Source organism: Littorina saxatilis, linkage group LG8 (assembly GCF_037325665.1).
Source record: "Littorina saxatilis isolate snail1 linkage group LG8, US_GU_Lsax_2.0, whole genome shotgun sequence".
Classification (NCBI taxonomy): Eukaryota; Metazoa; Mollusca; class Gastropoda; order Littorinimorpha; family Littorinidae; genus Littorina; species Littorina saxatilis.
Window position 1 is genome coordinate 28,956,634 of NC_090252.1, and position 10,000 is coordinate 28,966,633.

At 40.8% G+C, this 10,000-nt stretch overlaps 1 protein-coding gene across 1 annotated transcript in view; it reads right to left on the minus strand.

Moving 5' to 3' along the window:
• Positions 1 to 10,000, minus strand: part of LOC138973229 (low-density lipoprotein receptor-related protein 4-like) — a gene marked incomplete at its 5' end in the record, with an annotated part of 26,185 nt that overhangs the window by 15,669 nt on the left and 516 nt on the right. The window contains 11 exon segments of the mRNA XM_070345945.1: positions 678 to 797; positions 1,743 to 1,899; positions 2,222 to 2,342; positions 3,231 to 3,368; positions 3,747 to 3,900; positions 4,604 to 4,700; positions 5,276 to 5,499; positions 6,366 to 6,622; positions 7,185 to 7,319; positions 7,716 to 7,884; positions 8,475 to 8,541. Of these exon segments, the coding sequence (XP_070202046.1) occupies positions 678 to 797; positions 1,743 to 1,899; positions 2,222 to 2,342; positions 3,231 to 3,368; positions 3,747 to 3,900; positions 4,604 to 4,700; positions 5,276 to 5,499; positions 6,366 to 6,622; positions 7,185 to 7,319; positions 7,716 to 7,884; positions 8,475 to 8,541 (1,639 nt within the window).

The following is a 10,000-nucleotide window of genomic DNA, read 5'->3' on the forward strand; positions in this document are numbered from 1 at the left end:
GTCGAAAACGGTCCGTATTCGTGTGTTTATTGTTCGTGTTTTGGTGAGTACATTTTTATTGTTATCTTGTTCTTGTTCTTCTCACCTGCAATCTCGTACCGGCACGGTTGGCCTAGTGGTAAGGCGTCCGCCCCGTGATCGGGAGGTCGTGGGTTCGAACCCCGGCCGTGTTATACCTAAGACTTTAAAATTGGCAATCTAGTGGCTGCTCCGCCTGGCGTCTGGCATTATGGGGTTAGTGCTAGGACTGGTTGGTCCAGTGTCAGAATAATGTGACTGGGTGAGACATGAAGCCTGTGCTGCGACTTCTGTCTTGTGTGTGGCGCGCGTTATATGTCAAAGCAGCACCGCCCTGATATGGCCCTTCGTGGTCGGCTGGGCGTTAAGCAAACAAACAAACCTGCAATCTTGTGTTCCTATACATCAATAAAGGCTATTACAAAAGTTATCATTGAATATCAAGAAAATGATAAAGAAATTGTACTCGATAGCTATTAATAAACATAATTATTATAGAAAATCAAATGTCAAATAACTTAACCTATAGAAACATAGCATACAATGGCATGACATGGCAGATCAGAACAGATTAGAATAGAACAGAACGTGCTATTCTCTTAGGTACAGGGGTACAGACAACGCGCTTAAAGAAGCTTCAGCAAATATGTATTGCGTACCGGAAGCACATGATCCATTCCTTCTTTTCCAGTATCCAGTAGCACATGCGCATTGCGAGACCCCTCCAGAAATCGGTATGCAGAAATGATCACAACCACCATTATTGAGTGCACAAGGATCTGCAAAATGCACGCAAGGAAACCAACCATATTGTCATCTGTGAAACAAATCACAAAGCCACAGACACACAGTACAATGGTAAAACAATGACCGACACTTGTAGTTCAAAGATGTTAATCTCAGATTTGCTACTAGTGTAAGCGCTTCGAGGTATTCGCTTTATAAAAGTGATTTTGATCAATCTGATGCGACTATAACCTTACACGTATTCCTATGAAGAGATAATGTCGAGAGAATTTACATAAACTTGGCCAAAAAATTATTGCAACAAATTTCAAACCCAAATTTAAGCATTAATCCCCGTGTCATTTTATTAACACTTTAAATGCCAGAGAAGGCCGTTCACTTAACCTTCAGGATCACCATTTGGATTAAATATTTCTTTTACAGGGATCACGTGACCGCCGCTCAAGTAAGGGTACCCTCAAAATCGACCAGACAAAAACGGAAGAGCCGAATGAAAAATCGACAAAAAATCACAATAGGCGCTTACTTGAGGGGCGGTCACGTGGTCCCTGTAAAAGAAATATTTAATCCAAAAGGTGATTCTGAAGGTTAAGTGAACGGCCTTCTTTGGCATATACAGTTTTAATTAAATGACACAGGAATTAATGCTTTAATTTGGGTTTGAAATTTGTTGCAATAATTTTTTGGACAACTTGATATAGACAGATACACGTAGAAATAACCATTACGATAGAATGTTGAACACTGATTAAATACTTCAAGGTCAAATGAAATTGCACCACTCTACATGATACCAGCAAAATGTGTTTCTCAAAAAATGCCTTCAGAAATTCAATTTACAAAAATGAGGTGTGGTTGGATGAGGATGCTAATGTGGATAAGATGTATATCACACAAAAAAACAACGCTGAAAGCAACAACAACCAAAAGTATAAAAGGGTTGGGCGGGGGGAGGGGTTGGGTGTCAACATGCTCACTCAAATCACTGGGCTGCCGTGAAGGGTGAAAGTAGAGAAGATCACTGTAAAACTCGTCATGAACGAGCACTCTGCTGTTCTCTAACACTGCGTCGAAGTTGTCTTCCTTGTCCGAGACGTTGATTCCTTCCCGAAAGTCTGTCCATACCAAGAAATCCTGCAAGTCAATAAAGACCAATTGGACAGTCAGGCTGGTATGTGTTTAAAAAAAAATAAAATTATGGTATTGTGTGCCTGCACAGATTCGGTTTGGTGTACGTTATTGTTTGTTCAGGAAAATATTGCAACTTAAAATCAAATATCTGGAAGAATGATTACTTCATCAAATTTTAAAAAGTAACTGTTAAATAGACGTTTTCCGGAAATAACTCTGTCGGGATTTTCAGCGGTCTGGTAGAGTAAGAGCACCTTTACCTCAGACAAGGTTTTCCAGACCGCTGAATATCCCGAAAGAGTTATTTTTGAAAATCGTCTATTACATGTAGAATGTCGAGCGACTTGATGGCGAGAGGGATGAGGCCAGAGGGGACGGAGCAAGGTTCAGACCCTCTCCCCTCAAGGTCAGCGCGACACAGTGCTGGACCTTCGCTCCAGTACAGCCTGCACAAAATAGAGATAGATAAATCAATAAATACATAAATAGCAGGACATGAAGAAATAAAGAAATAAAGGAAAAAAGAAAGAAAGAAAGAAAGAAAATAAATAAATAAATAAATAAATAAATAAATAAATAAATAAATAAATAAATAAATAAATAAATAAATATAGATTAAAAATAATTAATAAATAAATACATACATAAATAAATAAGTAAAGAAATAAGGAAAAAAAGAAAGAAAAGAAAGAAAGAAAGAAAGAAAAGAAAGAAAGAAAGAAAAGAAAGAACGAACGTTCAAACATTATATAAATCAATCAGTAGGGGTTTATAATGAGATTCTGGGATTGGTTAACATCTTTCAGACTAAATTCTTATTCAATCAAGCTGGGGCTTAGAATTAAAAAAAAGTTCTGGCAATGGTTAGATAATTTCATAGACGATATTCATAAATAACTGTTGGGTTTCTTATTGGTTGTGAAAGAGTAAGTACTTTTGCTTTTATTCAGTCAAACTTTCCCACGTGACATTTTAGGCCAGTCACTAGCGAGGGGTGTGTCTGAAACACGTGGACAAGGAGTAGGTGTTGAATGTTTGCCTCACCAAAAGCAAGAGTGTTCACTCTTTCACAACCCATACAAACCCAACAGAGTTATTTCCGGAACTCGTCTATCCTCGAGTAACACCGCCTTTTTAACCCCTGCTGGCGCATGGATACACGCTAAATGGACACATTCCGAAAATAACTCTCCACGTGTTTCTGGCACACCCCTCGCTAGTGATTAGTCCCTTTAATGTCTGCCGTTTTGCAAGAAAAGATAACTCTTCCACAATCCATACAAACCCGACGGAGTTATCTCCGAAAATCGTCTATTTATTGAATTAAATCGTACATATCATCCTTAAAGTCGATGGTCAATGCCAGGGGTCTGTTGTTCATTTTCAACGGTATCTCCTGCCGCTCCAAAGTCCTGATGTTCAGCCGTTCTATTCTTGGGTTTTCTCCGTCCACGTCCGCCCAAAAGAGGAAACTGGGTTTATTTTGAAAGTGAAAAAGAGTTAAGTGATTACAAAGCACAAATTACTCCCCTACCATCATCGCTCACCACACTACAACCAAATAAAACACTACACACTTTAAAAAAAAAAGGAAGGCCAAAACAAAAAAAAGCAAACAAACTAACTAACTAACTAACTAACTAACTAACAAATCAGGATAAAACAAAACTCTCAAAGAAACAACAATAAATTATAAATCAACATTCCAAATGCATTTTTCCACTCAAATTCAGAATGTATAATGTTACGCTTATACTATCCCCCAATCGTACTTTATTTCAAAGGAACAAATAGATGTAACACAATCTGGATGGCTGAAAAAAACCGGCAATGAACGGGCAGCACGTTACTTTCTGATTGGATGCACGACGATGTCACGTGGTTGGTCCACATCCCGGCATGCCATGCAGCGCACATGACTTCCGTCTTCGGTCACAGCAGCCACGCGATTAAAATGGCGGTCTGTCCAGTATATGGTTCCTGATAGCCAGTCCACTGCCATACCTTTTGTAACATATTTGTATGATAATGTGTGAGTGAGAGTTGGTTCGTTCGTTGTATATTATTGTATCGTCTCTTCAGCTGGTATGAGAGAGAGAGAGAGAGAGAGAGAGAGAGAGAGAGAGAGAGAGAGAGAGAGAGAGAGAGAGAGAGAGAGAGAGAGAGAGAGAGAGAAAGAGAGAGAAAGAGAGAGAGCGAGCGAGAGAGAGAGAGAGCGAGAGAGAGAGAGACAGACAGACAGACAGACAGACAGACAGACAGACAGACAGACAGACAGACAGACAGACAGATGAACAGAAAGGAAGATAGATAGGAGTCCCTGATGAATCAAAATGAGACATGTTCTCTCATGCTCTCATCTGTTCATATGAGTATGTTTTCAGACACTGCTACATAAATTAGAAACATATAGGCTGTTAACATCCCAAAATAAAAATGAAAAATAAATAAATTAAAATAAAAAGGTAAGCTTATGTTACGTTTGGCAAAACAAAACATTCGCAAGTACATCGACCTCATGGTCTTTGCAGTGTCCAGACAGACATGTACACAAACTTACGTAAAATGATCTCAGTATACGTAAATATATTCCACCTAAGAGATGAAAGGAATCAGAAGAAAACAAATCTTAAAGACATTAACAAAAAAACTACATTCACCCGATCGCGTCACGCAGATCATACGTTATCTCGTGAAACAAGTTTACCTGCAACGATGCCCGGAACCTTGGAGATGACCTTGACCTCAGACCGTGAGGTGGAATTAGCCGATGATAGGAACTGCAGGTTGAGTCTCTCTATAGCCTGAAATCACACATTTCACAGCGTTACGGCTGGGAAACAATTGGGTAATATTTATTTACAGTTGAGCCTGTCCTGGTGATCACCTCTAGATAACGACCACCTGCCTATTACGACCACCATAAAGTATCCCCGACGAGTGTTTCCCTCTATATAATCACCTTTCCACAGCGAACACCTAGCTGTCACTGAGGACCACTTTTGGGGGGTCCCTTGAGTGGGCGTTATAGACAGGTTCAACGGTATCTGTAACTTTAGTGTTCACATGTACTTGGACTCTTCGTGATACAGTCGAACATGTCTGCCACGACCACCTAAGGAACCAACCAAAAACGGTACTTATTGAGAGGTGCATGGTCGTTCTACATATGGAAAGGTGAAATAAGTATGTTAAAAATTTAGTCGGGGATCCTTTGGGATGGTCGTTATTGGCAGGTGGTCGTCATGGAGAGGTATTCGTCATGCAGGTTCGAATGTAAAATAATAATGTTAACAAAAGCGTATAAAGCCGAAACATGTTATGTAGTGTGAGATGGGGGTTGGAGGTACGGTCTAAAAGAAATAAAATATATCCTCACACCATCAGTTCTTTCGAAAAAATACAGAAACTTTTTCGTGACGTCAGCAGCAATGGCGGTCACGCCGTCAAGGGAGCCAATCTGCCTTGCGGTTACTTCCCTTGTGGCAGTGACGGCCGTTTTGTCCAGCATGGATAAGCTCCCTTGCTCGGAAACCAATACTAGAAAGCCTTCTTGTAGACGATCTTTCTCTTCGTGCAACATCGTTCTTTGATTCTGCAGAACTGAAGCAAAAACATATATCATTATGCAAATGTATACTCCCAGGACACAGATGATACAAATCAAAATGCAAAATTCAATGTCTCTGCAAGTTGGTTCAATGCTTCTTATTTGCTTGGGTGCCTGGAGAGTCGTTCTGCATACCTCTGACTTTTTTTTTTTATTCTCTTTATTTATATAGCGCCTTATCCGAAGTTCAAAGCGCTTTATGCCGTGTGAGATGGAATTTTTTACACATTATATCACGCATTCACATCGACCAGCAAACCTCAAGCCTGTGAGGCGAATGTTCACCTTTCGCGGCCTTTATTCCAAGTCACACGGGTATTTGATGGACATTTTTATCTATGCCTATACAATTTTGCCAGGAAAGACCCTTTTGTCAATCGTGGATATTGTATTGATTAATTACTATTGTATTACTGCATATATGTCTTATAAACATTTGTTTCCCTATTTTGGGCGAGGGCTGGATGCAAAAATGTATAAAAATGCTTATTCTATTACCCTCGGGAAATGAAGATTTCACATATCTTATCTTATCTTAACTTTTAGTTACTATATAGAGCACTTAGGCTTATGTCCCTTCCTTTAACAGATCTTCTTGAGTTATATGTTTTAAATTCAGAAAACAAATAACATTAGTGGGATTCAAATTATCTGAGAGATTCTTCATGAATATCGGTGCTGAGTGATAGCGGAACAGTAAATGTAAGTGCTTGCTTTAAAAGGCAATGTGCACTCATGTATAAATACCGAGACAAAAGGAAATAATAGTTGTAGATCAGAGGTGGAGAGGATGTTTAAACTAATGACAAAGCACAAACAACATAAGAGAAAAAAAGAAAGAAAAAAATCGCCACAATACCAGAATTTTGCATATCCGCAGAATAAACACAAACTCCATAAGGTCCAGCAGCCCACAACCTCCTTGTGACGTTAGAAGTGACGTCATGAATGACGAGTTCTCCTTTATGTGGCTCCGTCATCAGAAGTAAACCGTTGAACACGTCAAGGTCGAACAAACGACTGTGGATCAATACCACTGCGCTATAGCGGTCCCCTCCGTTCAGGTTGCACGTTTCGACGACAGAGTTATCTCCCGTCTGAGCCAGCCAGTATACTCTGTTGAAGGAAAAAATAAAGAGAGAAAGAAATAAAGGAAGAAATACAAAAACAAAAACGAATAAAAAATAAAATAAGAGTGTGATATTGAAAAGGATTGAGCACAAAGAACACTAAGTGCAATAATGCAAAAGGAAGACAATTATAGAAACGTAAACTGTTACGTCTGTCTGGTAGGCCCGGTGCCTTGCCGTTTACCCGGTGATACTCTTTTATGGACAAAACAATTTCATTGAAGGTCAGTTATCAAATGTCGCCAATGTTTTACAGATTAAATAAACGGTTTTATGATAATATTGTCAATTATTCTGTTGACAAACCGTTCAAGTCAAGTGCTTCTTGTACTGAAAACCGGCAGACAATGCAAACTTCGAAAATGGTCTTTTGGTTCCAGAGGGCCCCGGTCGCATTGACCACTGCTTGGTGACCCCCCCCCCCCCCCCCCCCCAAACAAAAAAAAACAAACCCTTTCTTGTTACAGATCGAAAAGCTCTTTGGAAATAAATTATTCCTCATCTTTATACAACCTTATCTAATTCAGTTCGGGTACACAAACAGGAACCTTTCTGCTCTGTAGTCAATAGCAACAGCGGAGGGTTGGCTGAGTTGTTCAAACAGCACTATCCGTGCTCCTCCACCAAGGTTTGAACGGTGAAGTTTACCCACCGAACCTCGCACATCCGTCCAAAACAGAAAACTGAAATAAAAAAAAGAAGCCATTTTTCTCATAGAACAAAATGTAGCAAATTAACAAACAGTCTGGTGGGGTAAAAACGGTCATACACATAAAAAAAAAGCCTCGTGAAACACGAGTGTACGTGGGAGTTTCAGCCCACGAATGCAGAAGAAGAAGAAACAAACAGTCTGCGGAGAAAAGGTCTTACGGCACATAGCCTAACATTCGGGCAAGGCAAATTTTGTTTTGTATTCAGACATTGTCAATCCCGCACGTGCAAATAAACAAGCGTGTGATAAAAAGAAAAAAAATAAACTTTTAACATTTGTATCCCCTGGCCCATTCTCACCACCCCTCTTCCCTTCCCCATCCCGGTGGTATACTGCTCCACCCGGTCCACACACATCCATGACCTACTCTCGGTGTGGATGTACCGCCAGTCCCGTCGGTGTGTCCAGGTCCGTACTAACAATAGTGCGGACGCACCCATCCTCACGGCAGCGTCCGGTAGCCTTGTACTCAAAGATGGCGTCGTAGGCTGCATCGGTCCAGTACACGGCGTCTTCAACCCAGTTCACCGCAAGTGCTGCACACATGTCAAATAGATGAGTAATTATTATCGGCAAGAGATACTACACTATTGCAGTTGATTGGATGCTAAATGAGTAAGTGGTAGCCCGGGAAGAACCGGAATTCAGTTGATTGCGAGAACAGCAGACACCCTGAGTCTTCAAAGGAAGCTGTCATGATGTGGATGTTTGCAGGGCTGGACCTAGTGTATGTTAGGGAGGGACTTTCCCAAAAAGAGAAGGGGTACAGGGGTTGGCCGGGCGGTACTGTTGAAATTTAGCATTTGAAATGGATAGTTTGATTCTCTCCTTGGGAAAAAAAGGTACATTTACAGGTTAAGGGTTGGGGGGAGGGGAGGGCCCCCCCCCCCCCCCCCCCCTAGATCCAGCCTTTATTTGATAAGTGTAGGGATTGTTTTATCCAAAGTAGTCTGTGACGGCATATAGCTCACCATGCACCCTCCTCTAGACTCTTCCAAATGAGTATCGTAATACACTTTGAGGCTTTCACGTGCTGGTACCAAACTTTCAACAATTGTATAAACTCCGTTTTTAAGAGTAAGAAGGCGCAAGTCTAGTGAGGTCAGAGAATTAGATAGTCACATACATTGAGCTTTCCTTGAGATGCCTGAGTAGATACAATAGAACTGGTTCGTCCCCTCCTGGTCAACGACCTGTTGACAAAGAACGACACTATTAAAGGCACACTCTTTCCCGTGTAAAACTACATTGGGTGTGCACGTTAAAGATCCCACGATTGACAAAAGGGTCTTTCCTGGCAAAATTGCTTAGGCACAGTTAATAATTGTCTACCTATACCCGTGTGACTTGGAATAATAGGCCGTGAAAGGTAAATATGCGCCGAAATGGCTGCGATCTACTGGCCGTATAAAATTTCATCTCACACGGCATCACTGCAGAGCGCCTAGAACTGTACCCACGGAATATGCGCGATATAAGACTCATTGATTGATTGATTGATTGATTGAAAACATTCATCTCACTATCTTAGCCATCATCGGATCACGCTTTGGACTACACAGTCGGGATGATGTGGGCGTGTACGACCCATACTTTCTAAATAAGGATTCAGAAGAAGGGCTCTTACACGACCCACACTCCCCCCCGCGGGTTAGGGGGAAGAATTTACCCGATGCTCCCCAGCATGTCGTAAGAGGCGACTAACGGATTCTGTTTCTCCTTTTACCCTTGTTAAGTGTTTCTTGTATAGAATATAGTCAATTTTTGTAAAGATTTTAGTCAAGCAGAATGTAAGAAATGTTAAGTCCTTTGTACTGGAAACTTGCATTCTCCCAGTAAGGTAATATATTGTACTACGTTGCAAGCCCCTGGAGCAATTTTTATTTTAGTGCTTTTGTGAACAAGAAACAATTAACAAGTGGCTCTATCCCATCTCCCCCCCCCCCCTTTCCCCGTCGCGATATAACCTTAGTGGTTTAAAACGACGTTAAACACCAAATAAAGAAAGAACACGACCCACACACCATCCACATCGAAATACACTTTTTACCGCCTCGATCTTGGCAGAGCACGGGTCGCTTTTATGTGGAATAAGGCGATAACCTCTCTGGTTAGACAGATACCAAGATTCATACAGCCTGGCTGTTTTGAGGAAATAATTTCGCAGATTGGTACTTTGCCAATAACTGGTATCAAATTATTTCATTAGAACAATTCCGACAACGCACGGAGAGAGCCCAAGGCTGGTGATGCATGGTGCGTGTCCAAGTAATGGAATCTAAAAAGCAAGAATGGTAGGCTATTAGAACGTTTGATTAATGTCATAAATTAAACGTCCTAATAACCCACCATTCTTGTGTTTGGATTCTGAATTTTGGAACGTTAGCCGTCTATATATTGTTTGGATTTCAATTTGTGGGATGTTCTTTTTGCATCATGCATGCAAAAGCCTGGTCAGGGCTGACATGATGAGCAGAAGTGTTGTTACACGGGTTAGAGTGCACCTTCAAGGCAAACTCGTTGAGCAACAACGGCGAAGAAAAGGAAGTTGACACATTAACTAAACTCGAGAAGAACAAACCTCTTTTAAGTTGTCAATCATAAATTCCCAGATGATTTAATTACTTCTTTTTTTGTTGAGATTTTTTTCGT